The 23,638-nt window shown below is 46.3% G+C and overlaps 1 protein-coding gene across 4 annotated transcripts in view; it reads right to left on the bottom strand.

The window, feature by feature from the left end:
* MOV10L1 (Mov10 like RISC complex RNA helicase 1) overlaps positions 1 to 23,413 on the bottom strand; it is a 72,376-nt gene extending 48,963 nt beyond the window's left edge. For 2 of the 4 annotated variants that reach the window (XM_042993590.1, XM_042993591.1), the window contains exons 1-7: positions 23,243 to 23,412; positions 21,556 to 21,740; positions 11,087 to 11,249; positions 4,275 to 4,387; positions 3,534 to 3,721; positions 1,041 to 1,184; positions 300 to 541 (exon numbers count right to left, since the gene is read on the bottom strand). In XM_042993590.1, the coding sequence (XP_042849524.1) occupies positions 300 to 541; positions 1,041 to 1,184; positions 3,534 to 3,721; positions 4,275 to 4,387; positions 11,087 to 11,249; positions 21,556 to 21,740; positions 23,243 to 23,342 (1,135 nt within the window). In that variant the 5' untranslated portion in view covers positions 23,343 to 23,412. Of the gene's footprint in view, positions 1 to 299; positions 542 to 1,040; positions 1,185 to 3,533; positions 3,722 to 4,274; positions 4,388 to 11,086; positions 11,250 to 21,555; positions 21,741 to 22,527; positions 22,896 to 23,242 lie in introns of those variants that run through there. The other 2 variants (XM_042993594.1, XM_042993593.1) reach the window with 2 other exon arrangements.
* Between the last annotated feature and the right edge of the window lie 225 nt (positions 23,414 to 23,638).

The raw sequence follows: 23,638 nt of genomic DNA, 5'->3' as shown, positions 1-23,638 counted from the left end.
AGACAGCAGCGGACAGCGGGCAGCCTTTCCCGAGTTCAGAACCATTCACGGGAACCAGCACGTCTGAAGCACTTGTGGGATCTGTCGAGCTATTTCTGCTCTTCTCCTCAGCCACAAAACATCAGAGAAGAGCCCAGAACCAAAAAGCTCGCAGTATAATCCGTTGCACCGGCTGGAGTGCTCTGGCCACTCGGGCCCCTGGCCCCCCCAAGAGCAGCTTCACTGTCACGCGGGCCCAGCAGGGGACACAGGCAGCCAAGCCCCAGCCGGCCAAACACGGTAACAGGGGAAACGTCTACCTGGAGAGATGTCTCCGTTGTTCACCAAACTGCTCTCTGACGCCTGAGAGGTTTTGTTTTTTTGGTGGCTGTCTAGAAACGTAATATATTTATCTGAAAAATTCTTCTTCTCAGGAATAGGAACAAGAGACCCTGCTGGGCATGTCTGGCCTTTATCCAGCATTTCAAATCTGAATTGTTTAGCTTTATCCCAGCCAGCCAGTTTACAGCTGACTAAGTTTTGAGGAATGTCTCCTTTATTCCTGGAAAAAGAAAATGAGCCATGAATACAGATAAGATCCTGAAGCTAAAATAATCAGCTACCATAAGACACAGAATTCAATCTGATGGATGAGAGATGACTGTAAATACCTTTGAAAGTAAAAAGAACATTTTAGGCTGAAAAACTAAAAGATTTCCATAAAGGAAAAAATGAACAAAGTAAAGTTGGTTCTACCGAAATCCTTTAAAAAAATTTTTTTAAATATTTATTTTTGAGAGACAGCACATGAGTCGGGGGGCGGGGGGGCGGGGGAGCAGGGGAGGGGCAGAGAGATTGGGAGACAGCGGATCTGAAATGGGCTCCACGCTGACAGCACAGAGCACGACGTGGGGCTTGAACTCACGAACCATGAGATCATAACCTGAGCCGAAGTCAGATGCTTAACCAAATGAGCCACCCAAGCGCCCCTATTCTACAGAAATTCTTAAATCACAATTTAAAACCCGTTAAACGTAATTTTATTTGAGCGCTAAACTTACTCTATCCAGATCACCATATTTTTACTTTCTCCTTCTTTTAACGTTCCAAAATTTGTCAACCTCGTGACTTCGATGTCACCTTTGTTCTTCAGTAAAAGTGCTCCACAGAACTCCTCGGCAGTCTCTTCAAAGGCAGAGGAGTCCCTGCAGAGAGCACCCATAGAACAGCATCACTGTGGCAGGCGTCCTGAAGCACCATTCCCCCTTCTCCCCAGCACCCAGGGAACTGGGATGGGGAAGACAGCAGGAGGAGCTGCATCCGGAGAGCAAAGCTCGGCCTTTGCGCTCATCAACTGGGACTGTCTTTTGGACATTCAACTGGGCAGGCAGACTGTGGGTGTGAGTGGGGAGCCCACACGGGGCCAACGCTGTGGAATGGGGTCCAGCTCACGGAGGGAACCCACACACACAGAGCCTTGATGCCCCGTGCTGCCCCCAGCAGCCTCTTCTCTGGGCACAGGAAACCTGAGTGGGGTGACAGCACCTAAACTCTCCCAACTCTCCCAGGGCAGAAACACAGGTCTTCTCTGTCCAAGGCAGTACTCCTGGGGCTAGAACAGAGCTGGGCACACAGAGGGCATTTGTTGAGCTTGGCGGGACATTCGTCTGTTACAAACTCGGGAAACGGGCACTGACTGCCCACTGGCTGTGAGTTCCCCGGGATCCAGCAAATTCCCTTCATCCACCGCTCACCTGCTGACCCCCCGCTCTGACCAGCGTCAGCAACGAAGGGGGGACACTTCCCTTGCCTGTGAAGATGACTATTTGAGGAGGTCAACGGTCAAGGGAGAAGCCTCACGCGATCCGTCTGGGATTAGAGGGACCCTCCCCAAGGAGAATGAGCACCCCCAGACCTACATCTGAGTCCACTGCAGCCTGGGGGTCACTTGAAGAGATTCCCCAGAAACTGACCACCCACAGCCGGGGAGCCCACTGGTGGTGCCCCTGCCCACTCAACGATGCTAGTCCACACCCACTGTGAGCCACCACTCCCCTCCAAAACAGAGCAAATCGGTAAGCCACAGGGCATGTTAAAAAGTAAATGGTTAAAAAAAACCCAGATCGGGCAATAAGAATCTAGAAGAGGAGACAAACCGTAAGTCACTGCAATGAATATACTTGACCCTGAGGCCTAAGATGGCAACTTTCTGTCGACGATCAGTCGTGGGCCGGACCGGTCACCGTCCTACAACCCTCCTGTGCCCAGGGCAATCAGGAGCCTAGTTCAATGCAGTGTTGTTTGCAAGCATTTCTGAGCTTAAACGAAGAGCCAGGGAAGCGCCTGTTTTCACGATATGGGTGTTTCCTTAAATTGGGCGGTGGCTCCAAGTGACCAGTTGCCCACTCCTGCCCCAGGGCTTTGGGCTGCTGCCTGGTGGGAGCAGGACAGAGCTGGCAGGAGGCCCAAGAGCCCAACTCAGATGCGGGCGGGAACCGCTCTCTTTTCGTGGCACCGACCCCAGGCAGCGAGTCCTGCCTGTCTCATGCTCGCACCACCGGGTCCATCAGAGGGAGCTGACACTAGAACTCCTGTGCCTCCCAGGCCTTCTTGGGCTGTGAGAGGAGGTGAGGGCAATGGGTCTGGCTTCACTGCCCCGCAGGTGGGCCTGAGTCATTCTCCAGCGGGAAGCAGGGTCCGGTGGGGCAGGGGAACGGGGGCGGGGGGGGCACTGAGCGGCCAAGGGTGACAGTGACTGCTAGATAGGGTGGGGCAAGGTTCCCACATGGCGGAGTCTCCCCACCCCACACATCTCCACAGCCTTGAGCCAAGCGGTCCATCCTCCTGAGTGCCACGTGCCATCCGTGACCCAGTGGCACTCCCCGCGGTGCTGCTCCTCACAGTCCCCACATGTGCCCCACTCCCGAGGTGCCCGGACAGAGGCAGGTGCTCAGCGCAGAGCAGGACACAGGACACAAATTCCTTCCGGCATAGAACCTGCATTCTAAGTTTATACTCTAAGAGAGGATAAACAGAATCACTAAGGGACACGTAGAGCAAGCTCACTGGAGGTTAAGTGCTAAGGAGAGAAAGCGGCCAGAGGACAGGGCAGGAGGCAGGGCAGGGCTGCCATTTACACTACTAGGAGCTCAGGGGAGGCCCCACTGTGTGTCATACACACACGTGGACAAGGTGGGAGGTTACTGGGGCCATAGAATGAAAGAAATTCAACAAGAACCTACTAGAAATTCTAAGAACCTACTATGTTCAACACTTTTAAAAAAAAAAACGCCAACCTGTGAAAGACGAACAAAAGATTTAAGAACCCACCAGAATGTGAACACTGCCAATAAGACTAAGAGTTAAGAAGGAACCATTAACTCGAACTTCAATCAGACACAGAGACCGCTGAAAACCTTCCAGAAGATACTCTCCCTTTAACTACCCAGTTCAGGATTTGGACAGGCTATGACCTGAGGTTATTCAAGCAACTCTTAAAATACACTTATATTGGGCCTCTCCCTTCCCAGAGAAGAAAGCCATTTCCCCATTACCGTCTTTTCACTGGGGTCATGCACAGGGCTCTCCAGACGTAGCATGACTGGCTGCTCTCCACCACCACGGCACTGACCATGTCATGTCTTCGAGGCACATATCCTTCAGCAAGTTTCAGAGAGTCCAAGGTGAAAAAGACGCTGTCGTCTATCACCCCGTTTTTCCCACAGAGGCTAGAAATACAGACCTGTGAGCACAGCAGCAGACAGCTGTTCAGACGTGTGCGTGCCGGGGGCCTCCCTCCAAGACCAGAAACACTTGTTGAACCGAGGGGCAACACCTTCCCTGGACCCCACTGTAGACCAAGTCCAACCTCTGGCAGGGGTGGGGGGGCTGGTCTCAGAGAAGCAAAGCCATGATGATTTCATGAACGTGGAAGGACCCCGGAGCCAAGGCCGAGGTAGCACGGTGGGAGCGTGTCAGGCAGCACCCTCAGCCCCAGTGTCCAGTGGCCAAGCACACACGCTGTCACGGGCAGGCGCCAGTCCCGCACCCACCCCACTCAGTCCCAGCGGTCACACTTTCACATGCTGTGTCAACTACAGAGCTCAGAGTTTCACGGGATGAGTGAGCCAGGCGACCTCCAATTACGTCCCCGCGGAAACCAGTGCTCTCGGCAGGGAAACGGGGGCTTTTTGGCCAAGACTGAGCCTTACTTAGCTTGACTTCCCAACGCACCCAGGAGAAGCCTGGGCTGTGGAAACGCAGGAAGATGAGGGCAAGCGAGGGCCAACACCTACCCTGTCCACGCGCTTGTACCTCAGCGGCTTCACGGAGATGGCCTCGCTGATCCAGGTGCCTGGCCGGATCCAGTACTCTGCCTCCACCCAGTCTCCCTTGCAGGGCTCGAAACCTGCAAGCAGGGAAACCATGGTGCTTACTCAGTAATGCTGGTAATTATCAATGTGTGCAATTCATTCTGAAGTTCTGATTCACTGAAACCAGTTCCGTCCTCTCTAACGAGCAGTTTACCAATCTTAGTTCTCATCTAGGTTCACCCACTTGAACGGAGCAGACGATGTTACAAGACCAACCTTTCCGCAGCTTTACCTTCTCTTGCCTGCGAGGGCGAGGGCAGGGAAATCGGGGAGGGCTGTGGCCAGCGCGGTCACACACCTGGGCCGTACGGTCTCAGGATCCTATCTGCTTTCAGATGGCGCCCACTGTTTCCAGAAGTATTACTAACGACTGCAGCAAAACAAGCTGAGCAGCAAATTTCTTACACCTCCAGCTTCTAGGGAGGGCAGGCACATGTGTGGTTTCTCTAGTAGGTGGGCACGCCTCTGTGCCAACTCTTTCCAGAAACAGTGTGAGTCCCCTCCCCGTCAGGTACACACAGAGTACTCGGTGACAAAGGGAAGTGTGCTCAGACCTGAGAGTTGGGGAGCACTCTGTGTGCCAGGATCTGTGTGCAGATCCCGGGTGTGCCAGGTAGCTGTGCTGTGGCCTGCAGGATGCAAGGTGCCACTGGGCCACAACTGGCAGGGTGGGTGGGAATGTTGGGGAACTGTAGGTTCAGTGACATGACATGGCTTAACCTTCCTGAGGTAAAACACAAGTGGTCTGAACAGGTTTGCTATGATGCTTGGTGTAAAGCTACTACCGATTAGAACCTTTTTGTTACTTTGCAATAAGTACTTCTTTTAAAAATATTTCATTTTTTTAAGTAGGCTCCACCCCCAACGTGGGGTTCAAACTCATGACCCCAAGATCAAGAGTCACACGCTCTACCGACTGAGCCAGCCAGGTGCCCCCGCGATAAATACTTTCGACAGCAATCAGTTCAAAAAACAAAAGTGCATAATTTAAAACTGACTTTGTTTCTCAAGAAAGCTGGTGATCAACACCTAGAGCCCAAACATCTGCTGACATCTACGGATCAGCACGAGGGCCACGGGGGCAGCACTGGCGGTAAGAAACCAGAAGAGACAAACGTGCTGGAGCGCCGGCTTCCACGTGAGGTGGTATTTTAAGAGGACAGTCCCAGAAGCACAATTTAACAGACCGTAGAGACGCGTTCATATGCTGTTTGATAAACCACGGCTTCACTTATCAAATAACTGTTTAATACAATTCTGCTAAATTTTTATTCCAAATCTCTTAGACACACGTGAAAAATGGAGCCATGTGTCAGTTGGATAAAAGTTACTTCAAAGCGAAAACAGTGAAGCAAATTCAAGTGACAGTTTGATTTTCTTTCCCCATCAGAATTATGGAATCAAAGTAAAGACTGTGGAAGATCACTCTGTTGAAGGAAAAATTTCTGATGTCACTGTGAATTCAGTTTAGAAATTCAACACTGGAGGTAACGTTATTTGTTTCTATAGTACAACATGAATACAAGTTTTGATAAAACAGTAATAAAGCACCATCACACAAACAAGATCCTGACACGTTAAAAAAGCTACCGGGCAGAAATGTACTTGGAACTGTGGTGTGTAAAGTCACGCTTGCTTCCACACGTGCCGCGGTGTCCAATGAGCTGGGACACAAGCTGTAGCAGTTGAGATTTAGATGCATTCACAGACACATAAAGGCAGCCAAACCATAAAACTTCTATGACAAAACTCATTTTCACAAAACAATCAACACCGCTGGGTCTAGCAGCCCTGGTGTGTCTGCCGCTCCACCATTGAATTTCACAGATGTTTGAACCTTTGCAGATGCTCTTTGCAAATCAACCCAACCTACGATGGTGCTCCTTTTCGTTTTTTAAGCAAGACCTCTAAAGTTCGGTTACGCTTTGTTCAAAATCAGTTGGGAATATTTAATCCAAGTACTGAATAAAATGTGGAACCAAAAATTTTCAGCTTTTGAAGTCTTTTGTAAATTGCAGTTATTGAAAATACAGCTTGAGGCGGCCTGGGTGTCTTAGTCGGTTGAGCATCCGACTCTTGATTTTGGCTGAGGTCATGGTCCTGGGGTTGTGGGATCGAGCCCTGTACTGGGCTCCGCACTGAGCGTGGAGCCTGCTTAAGATTCTCTCCCCCATCCCCCAGCTCGTGTTCTCTTGCAGGAAGGAAGGAAGAGAGAAAGAAAGGAAGAGAGAGAGAAAGAGAGAAAGAAAGAAAGAATGGAAGAAAGAAAAAGACAGAAAGAAAGAAAGAAAGAAAGAAAGAAAGAAAGAAAGAAAGAAAGAAAAAAAGGAGATACAGCTTGTAAACAGGAAGACAGTGACACTGATCTGCACCAAAGCAACGGAGGAAATGAAACAATGAGATCCCAGGAGCCTGCATGGCACACGCAGATTAAAGCTGAAGTCTTATGATTGGATTCAACACTATCCCAACTTGTGTCAAAAGAGTCTTCTAGGGGCACCTGGGTGGCTCAGTTGGTTGAGCGTCCCACTTCGGCTCGGGCATGATCTCGTGGTTTGTGGGTTCGAGCCCTGCGTCGGGCTCTGTGCTGACAGCTCGGAGCCTGGAGCCTGCTTCGGATTCTGTGTCTCCCTCTCTCTCTGCCCCTCCCTAGCTCATGCTCTCTATCAAAAATAAACATTAAAAAAAAAATTTTAAAAAGAGTCTTCTAACAAAGCCCTTTACTTAAAAAAAAGAAAAGTTTATTTATTTTGAGACAGAGCAAGCACACGTGGGGGGAAGGGGAAGAGAGAGAGGAAAAGAAATCCCAAGCAGGCTCCTCACTGCAGCACAGAGCCTGAAATGGGGCTTGAACTCACGAACCATGAGATTATGACCTGAGCCAACATCAAGAGTTGGGACACTCAACCGACTGAGCCACCCAGGCACCCCAAAGCCCTTTACTTTTTATTGGGTAAGTGGATATTCTGCGATGGAATGAATGAAATTGGTGAGGCCTATAAATTTACAATATCCAAATTTGGTGTAGCATTCAAAAAAATCATAGAGACAACTTATTTGATAGGTTTTAGTTTATGATAATATTTAAATACCTTTGTACTCATAAAGGCAAACAAGACAAAACAAAAAACCAGTACCTGTGAAAACATCTGGCCTGAGATAGTTATACATTTCAAAAGAAAAAACCCTGGACTTGTATCTTACATTTAGCAGAACTTGTTCTGAGCTTACTAGTATTTCCTCAATTAAAAACGTTACGGGCTACAGGGAGAGCCAATCAAAGGTTTCAGTTTCACATTCATCAACCATACAATACCACTTTGAAGAAGATTCCAGACCACTGTATAAAAAAATAAAATTAAGACACTGAAAAATACGTATTATTTTTTAGAATACCAGTGACATGGTGTTACAAACACCGAGAAACTAAGATATTATGTACCAAGAATGCAATGACCGAGTAATAAATATTAAGCTGTTTTAATGGACCCAAGTATTTTTTTTCTAAAAAGAATTTCAGGTTTTGCAATTTCCGAATTATGCTACTTTAAAGGTCCACCACTATAGTAAGATCAATCTGTTAATTGATACGCAACTATTTCAAAAATGATTTAATTTTAATTAATTTTAACACCCTTTTCTACAGCTCACCTGTGTACCAATCTTGATCCTAACTTATCTGGTCACCCTGGCTATAGCTCTGGCCACTGGAGAGGAATACAGCCACAGTCACAGCGTGAGGTGGGAGTGTGATCCTAGCCTCGCTCCCCTCTCTTCTGCTGACTGGTGGGTGCTGGCTAATCCCAACCAGAAGCCAGAGGGCCAGGCTGGGCAGTCCATACTGGGCAGGCCTAGGGGCAGAGTGGGGTGGTTGCAGAAAGGCATCAGAGACCGTGTGGTTCCAAAGGATAAAGAACTCTGGCCAAGGGAGAGGGTGGGTGTCAGAGATCTGTTTCGACCCAGGAAGGAGGGGGGCCAGCGATTGGGTAGAGGTTTTCAGACAGAACATCTGAGGACCTCAGGGACGTTGCAGATGAAGAGCAGTCCCTGTAGAGGCACACTGGTCACTAAAGAGCACCCTGACGCAGGGCACAGCACCCTGTATGACGTGTGTGGCATTGGGTTCTTGGGCCTAGTGAAAGATCTCAGAAGGGATCCAAGGGATTCACTCTTTATCTCACAAGTGGGTCCGTAAATCAGTTTAATGCGAAAATAAAGAAACAACCTGACTAATGACCCAAGCTGAGAGCTCAGGCCACACTGGTTATGTGGATATGCAGGTGCCATTGGGCTGACCAGTGCTTACCCTGGAAATAAAGAAGAAAGAAGCAGATCCGTCGTACAGACTTTAGACCCCATTAGGCCAGTGATTCCCACCCAGGGCCATCGTGTCCCCCAGGGGCCATGTGGCAGCCGTGTCTGCAGACGTTCTGGAGTGTCATAGCCGGGGGTTGGGACGGCAGTTACTTGCATCTAGTGGGCAGAGGTCAGGGATGCTGCTAAACACATTGCACAAGTCACAGGCCGGTCACCACAACCGAGTGACCAGCCTCAAATGTTACAGGACAGAGCACGACAGAGCCTGCTTTAGGCTGAGTGTTTAACTCCCTTTCTGCCTTGGCCAAAACGGTTAAGGATTCAATGGATATTCATGTGTAAAACGGCTTGAGCCCTACTACTGATGTTAGGAATTCCTATGAGTAGAAAATAGGGCACCTGGCTGGCTCAATGGGTAAAGAATGTGACTCTTGATCTTGAGGTTGTAAGTTCGAGCCCCATACAGAGGGCAGAGTTTATATTAAAAAAAAAAAAAGAAAAAGAAAAAGAGTTCCCATGAGTGTTATTTTTGGGCCTAGATCTGAAATGTCATCCACAAAACTGGGCTGATGGCCACCACTACCCCTGTAGTCCGAGACTTCGGGGAGCCAGCGATCCTGAGACCCGACCTCCCACCTTCACTGTTCAATATTCACAGGTTCCCACCTCTCCCCAGTGACACCCCTTCCTCAGTCACATCTTGTCGTCCTCCTCTGCTCAAGGTACTGTACATAACTGAACTGACTCACCCACGTTACCTTGGAAGGTTTGGGACATCATCTGTGCTTCACCTGGACCCTCCCCACAGAGCCCTTGGTCTGCTCTGCCCTCAGGGAGGCTGAGCCTTCCCGTGCCCTAGAGGCACCCCAAGCCGGTCCGCCTCCTGTCCCATCACGTCACTCACGCAGTTCTCGCAGAGCAGAGAACACCGTACTGTCGACTCCCCCTCCCACCAGAACAGATTCTACGAGCAGTGGGTCGGGAGACGGCCTTCCAACATCTGCTGAATGGCTGCCAAGAAAGAGACAGCATATTCTGACTCTCCCTTAGGGGAACAAAACACCTAGCCCAATTCTTCCTCTTCTTACCTCCAGATCAGACATTCGCATGGCAGCCTGCCTCCTGTTCTCGTAAATAAAGCTGCACCTTTCCACTCGGGCGCTGCTGACCGCTGTGTCCACGCTAGCACCAAGCCAGAGGTGAGGAGCTAGCAGAGAGCACGTGGCCCACAAGCTCTACCACCTGGCCTTACCCAGAAAAGGTCTGCAACCTCTGCTTCGGACTCCCATTACCTTTTTTCATGTCGTGTTTTCTCTTTCAAGAATGTTCTTCTTGCTGTCTATGGCAGGTCGTCAACAATTTGGACTCTCTCAGCTCAAGAAGACGGGAGACTGTGCTGGGAAATCCCTCCACCTATGCCTCAGGTGCCAGTCCTCGTGGTGAACTATTTCTGTACTTTCCAGCAATCGCTGCAGCATGAACCATGTCCCAGTCTGGGAGTGACTTCCTATTGGCATAGTGACAGGGACCTAGGGATTCCCTTTGGAGCTGAGCAACTGTAGGATCAGTTTTTCCAGAACTGAGAGTTTCTCTGACAGAACAGAAAATTTTAAATCCCAGCCACCTAACAATTTCATTCCAGAAACTCCTAGGGTTATCAATAAAGGTCAGAGTCCCGGCTTTTACATCCGAGGAAAGCAGACAAGCAAGCTGCCTGGTGGGCTGACCTAATTGCCCTCCTGCACTGGGCTCCCTGGCAGCCAAGGTGGGAGAGAATTCCGGCTCTTCTCCACGTCTCTATGTGGGGCTGGCAGGGTGAGCAGCTGGAATTCAGCTCAAGAAGCACCTCCTCCAGGCAGCTTTTCCAATTCCTGCCCAATTCCAAGACGCGTACAGGTCTGTCTCTCCTTGGGAGACAGCAGGTACACAATAAATGGTTGTTGAGTCAAACTCAAAACTGGCATTAACAAATTATTCATTTAGATATAAAAACAAAATTTGAGTTCAGCTAAAAAAAAAAAAAACCAACCCGACACATACTGGTGGAGAGGTACAAAGTTATCCCCAAGCCCTGTGTGAACCCATTTGAAGTACTGTGAGAACGACAGTCCCCTTATACGTCTGCAACACTGTTGACTTACGGCAGGAACAATACTTCTGTGGAGAGAACAATTACCCGGAAGATTGTGACTCCATTCAACAAATGACACAAAACAAATCACAGCAGTCTATACCACCTACACCACTTGGAGCCGGTGCCTGGTGAAGCCGTTCTAGTCTAAAACCCTCTCAACAAACAAAGCATGCTCAGATTTGACCCTTTCAATATGTACAGCCATCTCAAATCTCAGTCATAAAATTTAAAAAAACCCCACAAAACCTAACCTTGAATTTAAGTAGAAACCCATCTGACGTACCTTCACAAACACTCTCCAGAGAGAAGTACGTGGTCTGACTGATGTAGCCAGCCCCTTCCATCAGCGACGTCACACAGCCAATCAGCACTCGGGGGCTCGAGTCTGACAGCCCTCTGCTGTGGTTTTTGCCGTCATCTTCCCATTTATCGGAGACAGCTTCCACCTGTAAGACAAGCGAACCACTATTCAAACCATAAGAGGACCACGAGAAAAGCAAACTGCAGGCCAGTATCTCTTAGGACGTAAGTATTAAAAATGCTCCATCAAATACCCGCAAACCAAATATGGCAGTGTTTTAAAAGGGTCACACACCACAATCAAGGCGGGTTTATTCAGAATGCAAAGACAGTTCAACATACCAGTCGATATAATACACCTCACACTGGGTAGGCATTTGACAAAACAAAATCCTCTCACGAGAGAACACTCAAACCAGGAACGTAAGGAGACTTCCTCAACATAATAAAGCCCATGTGTGAAAAACCCACAACTAGCATCACACTCAATGATGGTAAGACTAAAAGCTTTCTCCCTAGGATAAGGAACTAGGCAAGGATTTTGCTACCTCTGTTTAAAAAAAGTGTTGAACGATATTTCGTCTTCCAATCCATGAGCACGGAATGTTCTTCCATTTCTTTGTATCTTCTTCCATTTCCTTCATAAGCTTTCTATAGTTTCCAGCGTACAGATCTTTTACATCTTTGGTTAGGTTTATTCCTAGGTATTTTATGATTCTTGGTGCAATTGGGAATGGGATCAGTTTCTTTATTTCTTTCTGTTGCTTCATTATTGGTGTATACCAATGCAACCCAAAGCAATCTACACATTCAATGCAATCCCAATCAAAATTGCACCAGCATTCTTCTCAAAGCTAGAACAAACCATCCTAAAATTTGTATGGAACCACAAAAGACCCCGAACAGCCAAAGTAATTTTGAAGAAGAAAACCAAAGCAGGAGGCATCACAATCCCAGACCTTAGCCTCTACTACAAAGCTGTAATCATCAAGATAGCATGGTATTGGCACAAAAACAGACACATAGACCAATGGAATAGAACAGGGACCCCAGAACTGGACCCACAAATGTATGGCCAACTAATCTTTGACAAAGCAGGAAAGAGTACCCAATGGAAAAAGACAGTCTCTTTGGCAAATGGTGGGAGAACTGGACAGCAGCATGCAAAAGGATGAAACTAGACCGCTTTCTTACATCATTCACAAAAATAAACTCCAAATGGATGAAAGACCTGAATGTGAGACAGGAAACCATCAAAACCCCAGAGGAGAAAGCAGGAAAAAACCTCTTTGACCTCAGTGCAGCAATTTCTTACTCAACACCTCTCCAAAGGCAAGGGAATTAAAAGCAAAAATGAACTATTGGGACCTCATCAAGATAAAAAGCTTCTGCACTGCAAGGGAAACAGTCAAAAAAACTAAAAGGCAACTGATGGAATGAGAAAAGATATTTGCAAATGGCATATCAGATAAAGGGCTACAAAAATCAGTTGTATCTGTATGCATTTGCAATGATCATTCCAAAAAAGGAAATTAAGAAAACAATTCCATGGGGCACCTGGGTAGCTCAGTCAGTTAAGTGTCCAACTTTGGCTCAGGTCATGATATCATGGTTTTGAGTTCGAGCCCCGTGTCAGGCTCTGCACTGGCAGCACAGAGCCTGCTTGGGATTCTCTCTTTCCCCGCCTCTCTCTTCACCCCTCCCCCATGCACGTGTGCTCTCTCTCTCTCAAAATAAACTTAAAAAAGAGAAAACAATTCCATTTACAATACCATCAAGAGTAAAACACTTAGAAATAAAGTTGACCAGGGGCACCTGAGTGGCTCAGCTGGTTAAGTGTCTGACTTCGGTTCAGGTCATGATCTCAATTTGTGAGTTCGAGCCCCACGTTGGGCCCTTATGCTGACAGCTCAGAGCCTGGAGCCTGCTTCAGATTCTGTGTCTCCCTCTCTCTCTGCCCTTCCCCCCTCACACTCTGTCTCTCTCTCTCTCTCTCAAAAATAAATAAACATTAAAAAAAAAAAAAGCAAAGGCAATTAAAAAAAGGATAAATTGGATTTCACCAAAATTTAAAACCTCGGTGTACTGAAGGATACTATCAAGAAATACTGGAAAACTAACCCACAGAATATGAAAAATATTTTGTAAATCACTTATCTGTTAAGAGATTAACATCCAGAATACGTAAATTCTTTTTTTTTTTTTTTTTAGTTTTTTTGCTTTTGTATTTGAAAGAGAGAGAGAGAGAGAGAGCATGTGTGCGTGAGCAGAGGAGGGGCAGAGAGAGAGGGAGACACAGAATCTGAAACAGGCTTCAGGCTCTGAGCTGTCAGCACAGACCCTGATGCGGGGCTTGAACTCACGAATCGTGAGATCAGGACCTGAACCAAAGTCGGACACTTAACTGACTGAACCACCCAGGAACCCCTGTAAAGAACTTCTCTAACTGAACAAGAAAATAAACAAGACAATTAAAATATGGTTAAAGGACTTAAATAAACATTTCTCGAAAGATGACAGATAAATGGCCAATAAGCATATGAAAAGATGTTCAACATCAATGATTATTAGGGAAAGGTAAGTCAAAACCACAATAAGATACCACTTTGTATCCACTAGGATGGCTACTGTCAAAAGAATGTAAAGTAACTGTAATCCCTGTGCATTACTAGGGGGAATATAAAATGGTGTCTCTACTACGGAAAGTTTAGTTTCCTCAAAAAGCTAAACACAAAATTACCATATGACTCTGCAATTCCACTCCAAGGTATATACCCAAAAGAGAACAAGGACTCTAAGACACCTGTTCACAGCAGCACTATTCAGAATAACCAAAAGGTAGAAACATCCCAAGTGTTCGTCAACAGGTGGGTGTACAGGGGCGCCTGGGTGGCTCAGTCAGTTAGGCGTCCGACTTCAGCTCAGGTCATGATCTCACGGTCTGGGAGTTCGAGCCCCGCTTCGGGCTCTGTGCTGACAGTTCAGAGCCTGGAGCCTGCTTCCGATTCTGTGTCTCCCTCTCTCTCTGCCCCTCCCCTGCTCATGCTCTGTCTCTCTCAAAAATAAATAAATATCATAAAATTAAAATACAACAGACGAGTGTACAAAGTGTAGTATATACACACAATGGAATATTATCCAACCATCAAAAGTAATGAAATTCTGATACATGTTACATGGATAAACCTTGAAAATATTATGCAAAGTTTGATAATGCAAACACAAAGGGGCAACAATCACATGCTTCCACTTAGATACTAGAAGTGTCAAATTCAGAGACAGGAAGTAGAATAGCAAATTCTTGTTTTAGGGATGATGAAAAAGGTGTGAAAATAGTGGTAATGGGTGCACAACATGAATGTTCTTAATGTCACTGGACTGTACACCTAAAGATGATTAAAATGGTAAATGTATGTATATTTTGCCACAATAAAACCTACATAAAAATATGCAAAGAAATTGCACATCCTTCATGAAATCAGTCAATACTACCTAACATTGGTAAATCAAGCAAAGGTGTGAGCATATTGTTCAAGTGAATCAGGAATCTACTGATGAGCTAAGAACAGAAACCAAGAAAAGACATTTCCCCAGAGAAGACATCCGGATGGCCAACAGACACTTGAAAAGATGCTCAACATCACTCATCGTCAGGGAAATACAAATCAAAACCATGAGATACCACCTCACACCTACCAGAATGGCTAAAATCAACAGCACAAGAAACAAAAGGTGTTGGCGAGGCTGTGGAGAAATGGGAACCCTTGTTGCATTGTTGGTCGGAATGGAAACTGGTGCAGCCACCGTAGAAGACAGTGTGAAGGTTCCTCGAAAAGTTAAAAACAGAATTACCCTATGATCCAGGAATCACACTACTGGGTATTTACCCCCAAAACACAAATACCCTAATTTAAAGGGATACACGCATCCCCCAGCTTTATAGCAGCATTAGCTACAAGAGCCAAAACATGGAAGGAGCTCAAGTGTCCACCGACCGATGAACACGTAAAGAAGATGTAGTAAATATATACAGCGGAAATTTACTCAGCCATTAAAAAATGAAATCTTGGGGCGCCTGGGTGGCGCAGTCGGTTAAGCGTCCGACTTCAGCCAGGTCACGATCTCGCTGTCCGTGAGTTCGAGCCCCGCGTCAGGCTCTGGGCTGATGGCTCGGAGCCTGGAGCCTGTTTCCGATTCTATGTCTCCCTCTCTCTCTGCCCCTCCCCCGTTCATGCTCTGTCTCTCTCTGTCCCAACAATAAATAAAAAAAAAAAAAAAAAAAAAGAAATCTTGTCATTCGCAACAACGGGTAAAGATACGGCATAACGGTAAATAAAAGAAGTCACCTAGGAAAAGACATACAATATGATTTCACTCATATGCAGAATTTAAAACACAAAACAAATGAGCTAAGGGGGAAAAAAGGAGAGACAAACCAAAATAGAAGAGTCATAACTATACCAAAAAAACTGATGGTTACCAGGTGGGAGGTGGGGGGGGGGGGATAGGTGAAATAGGTGATGGGAATTAAAGTTTAAAAAATTAAATAAAAATGAAAATGACACTTTGAATCCTAGTAGTGTCTCTGCTAAAGGTACAGCAAGCCAAGTGGAGCAAGCCACTCCATGGGGAGTGAGAGAAATGAAGACTGGACAGGCTGATGAGGTGAGATCATGCCTGAAAAAGAAGCTATGAAGAAAATTCTGCCCAGAGAAAAAGTTCCTGTTTTAAAAGCTTATGGCAGATTGTGGCAACAGTTGCAAAACTCTCTGAATCTATTAAAACACCGAACTGTACACTTTAAATGGGTGAACTGTACAATATTAATTACATCTCAATAAAACTCTTACCAAAAAGAAAACTCTAATTTCCCCATATAGAAACTTTAATTTAAAAAAGCTGAACCCAACAAAAAAGGGATAAAGAACATAAAAATAACTCATGGGAAAAATGTAAAAAATTAATCTGCTTTAAGGCTTAAATTCAAGTTAAATTTATGAGGTCACTCTTCACTTATTATTAGAGTGGCAAAGATTTCAGAGACTGATAATATACACATCCTTGACAACTCTGAATAACAAGCAGTCTCTCATTCTGCTCCTGTGAGTATAAATTAATTTGTATATTACTGGACGATAATCTGATAACCACTGAAATGTTGGGTGTGTATATCCTTTGACTTAACAATTCCACTTCTAAACATTATAGCACAAAAATACCATTTTTAAATGGAAAAAAATGAACAAAAGAATCCACTTATTATATTTGCTAACTGGATAACAAAGGGTCTACTCTTTCCACCATCGTGGAGCCTGTGCAGGTCTGCTGGGAACAGGACTCTGAAAGTGACAAATACGTCTGGAAAGCTGTGGTCCAAAGTCATTTTTGCTGGCTGCAGCTTGGTCTCTGGAACCAGAGAGAGCACTTCTTAAAAAGCTCTTCTTAAAAGTGAAGGTGTTTATGCTCCAGATGAAACTGATTTCTACTTAGGCAAGAGATATGTTTACATGTACAAGGCAAAGAACAATACGGTGACTCCTGGTGGCAAATCAAACAAGACCAGATAGAGTAATCTGGTGAAAAGTTATGCTCATGCTCATGGCATCAGCGGCATGGTTCTTGCCAAATTCTGAAGCAACCTTCCTGTGAAGCCACTGGGCACAGAATCCATGGGATGCTGTACCCCTTGAGAATTTAAAATAACTGGAAAGTAAATAAATACAGGTTAGATTTGTTCTCTTGTATTTAGAAAAAGGGGTCCAATGATTCTTTTTTTAAAAAAATTTTATTTTTAAGTAATCTCTACACCCAATGTAGGACATTTTCAAACCCACAACTCAGACCAAGAGTTGCACTCTCAGGGACTTCAACACCCCACTTACCGCAATGTATAGATCATCTAAACAGAAAATCAACAATGAAACAATGACTTTAAATGATACACTGACCAGATGGACTTAACAGATATATTTAGAACATTTCAGCCTAAAGCAGCAGAATACACATTCTTCTCCAGTGCACATGGAACGTTCTCCAAAATAGATCACATACTGGGACACAAATCAGCCCTCAACAAGTACAAAAAGATCAAAATCATACCATGCATATTTTCAGACCACAATGCTATGAAACTCAAAATCAACCACAAGAAAAAATGTAGAAAGATAAATACTTGGAGACTAAAGACCATCCTGCTAAAGAATGAATGGGCTAACCAAAAAGTTAAAGAGGAAATTAAACAGTACATAGAAACCAATGAAAACGATAACACCACAGCCCCAAACCTCCAGGATGCAGCAAAGGTGGTCATATGAGGGAAGTATATAGCAATCCAGGCCTTCCTAAGGAAGGAAGGTAGGTCAGATACACAACCTAACCTTAAGTCTTAAAGAGCTGGAAAAAGGGGTGCCTGGGTAGCTCAGCCGGTTAAGCGTCCAACTTTGGCTCAGGTCATGATCTCACAGTTAGTGAGTTCGAGCCCCACATCAGGCTCTGTGCTGACGGCTTAGAGCCTGGAGCCTGCTTCGGACTCTGTGTCTCCCTCTCTCTCTGCTGCTCCTCTGCTCATGCTCTGTGTCTCTCTCTCTCCTCCAAAAATAAATAAAAAATAAAAAACACATTAAAAAAAAAAAGAGCTGGAAAAAGAACAGCAAATAAACCCCCAAACCAGCAGAAGACAGGAAATAATAAAAGTCAGAGCAGAAATCAATGCTATCTAAACCAAAAAAAACCCAAAACAACAACAAAACAAAACAAAACAAAACCAGTAGAACAGATCAATGAAACCAGAAGCTGGTTCTTTGAAAGAATCAACAAAATTGATAAACTACTAGCCAGTTTGATCAGAAAGGAAAAGGACCCAAATAAATAAAATCAAGAACGAAAGAGGAGAGATCACATCAACATGGCAGAAATACAAAGTAAGAGAGTATTACGAAGAATTTTATGCCAACAAAATAGGCAATCTGGAAGAAATGGACAAATTCCTAGAAACATATAAACCACTGAAACAGGAAGAAATAGAAAATTTGAACAGACCCACAACCAGTAAAGAAATTGAATTAGTAATAAAAAATGTCCCAAAAAACAAGGGTCCAGGGCCAGATGCCTTTCCAGGGGAATTCTACCAAACATTTAAAGAAGAGTTAACACCTATTCTCTTGAAGCTGTTGACAGAAACAGAAACAGAAGGAAAACTTTCAAACTCTTTCTATGAAGCCAGCATTACCTTGATTCCCTAAAAGGACACCTAAAAAAGGAGAACCATAGACCAATTTCCCTGATGAACATGGATGCAAAAATCCTCAACAAAATACTAGCCAACTGGATCAAATAATACATTAAAAAAATTATTCACTAGGATCAAGTGGGATTTATACCTGGGATGCAGGGCTGGTTCATCACATCAATAAAAGAAAGGACAAGAACCACATGATACTCTCAACAGATGCAGAGAAAGCATTCGACAAAATACAGCATCCTTTCTTGGTAAAAACCCTCAAGAAAGTAAGAACAGAAGGATCATACCTCAAGATCATAAAAGCCATATATGAAAGACCCACCGCTAATATCCTCAATGCAGAAAAACTGAGAGCTTTCCCCCTAAGGTCAGGAACAAGACAGGGATGTCCACTCTCACCACTGTTATTCAACATAGTATTGGAAGCCTTAGCCTCAGCAATCAGACAACACAAAGAAATAAAAGGCATCCAAATTGGCCAGGAGGGGGTCAGACTTTCACTCTTCACAGATGACATAATACTCTGTATGGAAAACCCAAAAAATTCCACCAATAAACTGCTAGAAGTAATCAACGAATTCAGCAAAGTCACAAAATATAAAATCAATGCACAAAAAATCAGTTGCATTCCTATACACCAACAATGAAGCAATAGAAAGACAAATCAAGGAACTGATCCCATTTTTAATTGTACTAAAACCCATAAAATACCTAAGAATAAATCCAACCAAAGAAGTGAAAAATCTACACACTGAAAACTATAGAAAACTTATGAAAGAAATTGAAAAAGACACAAAAAATGGAAAAATATTCCAAGCTCCTGCATAGGAAGAACAAATATAGTTAAAATGTCAATACTACCCAAAACAATCTACATATCAAAATAACACATTCCTCACAGAACTAGAACAAACAATCCTAAATTTGTATGGAACCACAAAAGACCCCAATTAGCCAAAGCAATCTTGAAAAAGAAAACCAAAGCAGGAGGCATCACAATCCCAGACTTCAAGCTATACTACAAAGCTGTAATCATCAAGACAGTATGGTACTGGCAAAAAAACAGATACTCAGATCAATGGAAAAGAATAGAGAACCCAGAAATGGACCCAGAAACATGTGACCACCTAATCTTTGACAAAGCAGGAAAGAATATCCAATGAAATAAAGACAGTCTCTTCAGCAAATAGTGCTGGGAAAACAGGACAGTGGCAGGCAGAAAAATAAACCTGGACCACTTTCTTACACCAGACACAAAAATAAACTCAAAATGGATGAAAGACCTCAATGTAAGACAGAAAGCCATCAAAATCCTCAAGGAGAAAGCGGGCAAAAACCTCTTTGATGTTGACCGCAGCAACTTCTTACTCAACACGTCTCCAGAGGCAAAGGAAACCAAAGCAAAAATGAACTATTGGGACCTCATCAAAATAAAAGCTTCTGCACAGAGAAGGAAACAATCAGCAAAACTAAAAGGCAACCACTGGAATGGGAGAAGATGTGTGCAAATGACATATCAGATAAAGGGTTAGTATCCAAAATCTATAAAGAACTTATCAAACCCAACACCCAAAAAACAACTAATCCAGTGATGAAATGGGCAAAAGACATAGACACTTCTCCAAAGACATCCAGATGGCCAACCGACTCATGAAAAAAATGCTCAACATCACTCATCATCAGGGAAATACAAATCAAAACCACAATGAGATACCACCTCACACCTCAGAATGGCTAACATGAACAACTCAGGCAACAACAGATGTCCGGGAGGATGCGGAGAAAGAGATCTCTTTTGCGCTGCTGGTGGGAATGCAAACTGGTGCAGCCACTTTGGAAAACAGCATGGAGGTTCTCAAAAAATTAAAAATAGAACTACCCTATGACCCAGCAATTACACTACTAGGTATTTACCAAAGGGATCCAGGTATGCTGTTTTGAAGGGGCAGATGCACCCCAATGTTTACAGCACCACTATCGACAATAGCCAAAGTGTGGAAAGAGCCCAAATGTCCATTGATGGGTGAATGGATAAAGAAGATGTGGTATATATATACAATGGAGTATTGGCAATAAAAAAGAACGAAATCTTGCCATTTGTAACTACAAGGATGGAACCAGAGGATATTATGCTAAGCGAAATTAGTCAGAGGAAGACAAATATCATGTGACTTCACTCGTATGAAGACTTTAAGATACAAAACAGATGAACATAAGGGAAGGGAAGCAAAAATATAAAAACAAAACATAAGAGACTCAAATACAGAGAACAAACAGAGGTTGCTGGAGGGGTTGTGGGGGGGTGGGCTAAATAGGTAAGGGGCTTAAGGAATCTACTCCTGAAATCACGTGCTAACTTGGATGTACATTATAAAAAATATGTAAATTATAGAAAGTAACAACAACAACAACAACAAAAAGAGTTGCACTCTCCACTGACCGAGCCAGCCAGGCACCCTAATGATTAACATTTTTAACAAATTTTTAAAAGACTATAAGAAATACTCATGTTGCTGGGGCGCCTGGGTGGCTCAGTCGGTTGGGCGTCTGACTTCGGCTCAGGTCACGATCTCACGGTTTGTGGGACTGAGCCCTGAATCTGGCTCTGCACTAATAATGGTGCAGAGCCCACCTGGGATTCATTCTCTCTTTCTTTCTGCCCCTCCCTCATGTGCATGCGCGTGCACGCTCTCTCAAAATAAATAAGCATTAAAAAAAGAAATAGAAATGTTAAGTGTTCTTTTCCACAGCATAAAATTACCAACGAGCTTTACTTCCTAAATTACAAATTTCTGTAGTCTGAAAAACATATGATGACCACCATTGGTTTTTTAAGGCAGAAATCATTATAAAAACAAAAGCAGCCCCAAGAAGGTACATTCCACTCCCTGTCTCTCCCATGTTGTAAGAGGTTAACTAAACAGAAGGATGGATGGGCACCTGGGTGGCTCAGTTGATTAAGCATCTGACTTTGGCTCAGGTCATGATTGTTCGCGGGTTAGAGCCCTGTGTCAGGCTCTGTGTGGAAGCTCAGAGCTGAAGCCTGCTTCGGAATCTGTCTCCCTCTCTCTGCCCCTCCCCCCTTGCGCTCTGTCTCTGTCTCAAAAATAAATAAACATGAAAAATTTTTTTAATTGAAAAAAAAAAAAAAAAAGGATGGAAACATAAAGCCCCATGGTGAAGAGAGACTTCACAAACAACTCAGGCCTCACCCTAATTGCTTTCAGTCCACTCGACACTTTATCTTCTTGCACAAGTGCAATAACTTCCTGTCCAACATTCAGAAGCACTTTGCTAGTCACAGCCTCACTGGAGAAGTAGATCAAATCATCAATCATGCCATAATCGCCGCAGTACCTTGTCACGACACCCTGGACGGTTTTCAGCTTGGCGTCACCTGAGATGCATAGACAAAGACGTTACAAGGCCCATGAGTAAAGCAAGCCCACCCTATAATTAAGCCCCACCAGAGAAAGGTGGAGGACAGGCGCATCCAGGAAGTTTGGAACCCTCTGCGGGGGGGGGGGGGGGGGGGGGGGGGGAGGGGGAGGCTTCAGAAAGCAGGGTTTTCGAGGCCGACTGCCCAGGTTCCTCTGAGGGGTGTCACAGGCAGCAGACTCAGTGGGGGGGGCTCAGACTCGAGAGCCACGCCACCGGGGTTTGAATCCCAGCTCTCCTGCTGCCACTTTATCTCTGGGCTAGGTCCTTCCCCGTTAACCGTGCTGGGCCTCTTCCCAATTGTAAAGTGGAGGCAGTTACAGTCTCCACCCAAGACAGCTGTCTGGGTGGCGGCGGCGAGCGGTCCAGTGCACAGATTTCTGAGCGGCCGGCCCAGGTTATAAAGCACCACTGTCCTACGCTGGCGTCCGGAGAGCCATCGCCCCGTGCTGGGATTACCACCCTCCCGCCTCTCCAATCCCGCCGGCAACGGCGTCAGCAGATTCTGTGTCCCCTCCCCAAACGAGGTGCTCCAGGAGATTCCGGGCTTGGGGTGAAGTCTGGCCCAGAGACAGGGCACGCGCCCGTGCACGCGGCGCGCCTCCCCACCACCGCCAGCAAGCCCGGCGCGGGAGCTCCAGTCGAGGTTCCCAGCCCGGATTTAACCGGCAGGCCCCGGGCTGATTGAAGGGACTGGCTCCAGGTTATAGACGGCGATGCGGGCGTCAGCAGGTCTGCGTACAGACGGCTCGCAGCGCGCTGCCCTCAACTCCTAACGCGCCGGCTGCGGCTTCGGGCCCTTCTCAGGAGGACGTCACGTCTTCAGAGGCCAAAGAGAGCGACTGCACAATCAGCACCCTGGGTCCAGTCAGCTCAAGGTCACCAGGCACCAGAGTCCCAACACAGTCCAGACCGGACCAAGAGAGCCTCAAAGGCCTTCTCGAGAGGAAAGGCAGGGCAACACAGGACTGCGAAAGGACAACTGCGACAGCTCAGGCGGAACTGCGAAAGGACAACCTGGGACAGCTCGGGCTGCCCTTTGCAGAGCTTTCCAAACACGCAACCGCAAGTGGCAGCGACGACAGAAACGAGAAAGCCCGCCGCGCTTAACACTTCAAAGCGGAAACAAGAAGGACCCGGAGGCGGCGCAAACCGAAAGGAAGACCAACGCCCTAAATCATAGTCCACACGAGGCCTTGCTCGGCTACGGCCACACCTTCGCTTTGACCTCAAAGAGCGAACGATAGGCGGCAGCATCTCTCAGAGCGCGCTCACGATGCACAGCGGCTCGCGGCCGGAAACTCCATCAGGGACCCCGGGACCACGACCTCACGACCTCCGGCTCCCGTCCCCCTCCTCCCACTTCCGAACAGCCCTGCATTCTGTTTGGCCTCAGGCTCCGGCGGCTCGAGCAACACCCCGGGGCACCCGGGTAGAGCCCCGGGCCCTACCCCCAGGCACCTTCCGCGAGCTCGGGCCCCGGCTGCCCGGCCTCCTCCCCCTCGGAGCCGTCCGCCCTCCTCCAGAAGAACGCCACCAGCTTGGCCGCGAGGCGCAGCATGGCCCTGCCACCTCTGTAGGTGTCCTCACGCGGGCAAGCGGTCCGCTGCCCAGGACCAATGGACTTGTCGCGCCTGCGCCTGCGCACCCGCTCTCTCACCCCCCCCCCCCCCCCCCCCCCCCCGCTTTGAGACTTCGACCAATGGGCTCTCTCCGCCCGCGCCTGCGCAGGCGCCCGCCGTCTCGGCCAATGGGGTTGCTGCGTGCGCCACGACCGTTAGTAGTCGGTGGTTGGCCGTTGACGACCGTTGACACGCGGCTCAGCCAGGCGAGGTGCCAGGTGGGCGAGAGGGCCAC

Source organism: Panthera tigris, chromosome B4 (genome assembly GCF_018350195.1).
Source record: "Panthera tigris isolate Pti1 chromosome B4, P.tigris_Pti1_mat1.1, whole genome shotgun sequence".
Classification (NCBI taxonomy): domain Eukaryota; kingdom Metazoa; phylum Chordata; class Mammalia; order Carnivora; family Felidae; genus Panthera; species Panthera tigris.
Note: the sequence above shows the minus strand (reverse complement) of the source record. Positions and strands in the feature narration are given on the sequence as shown.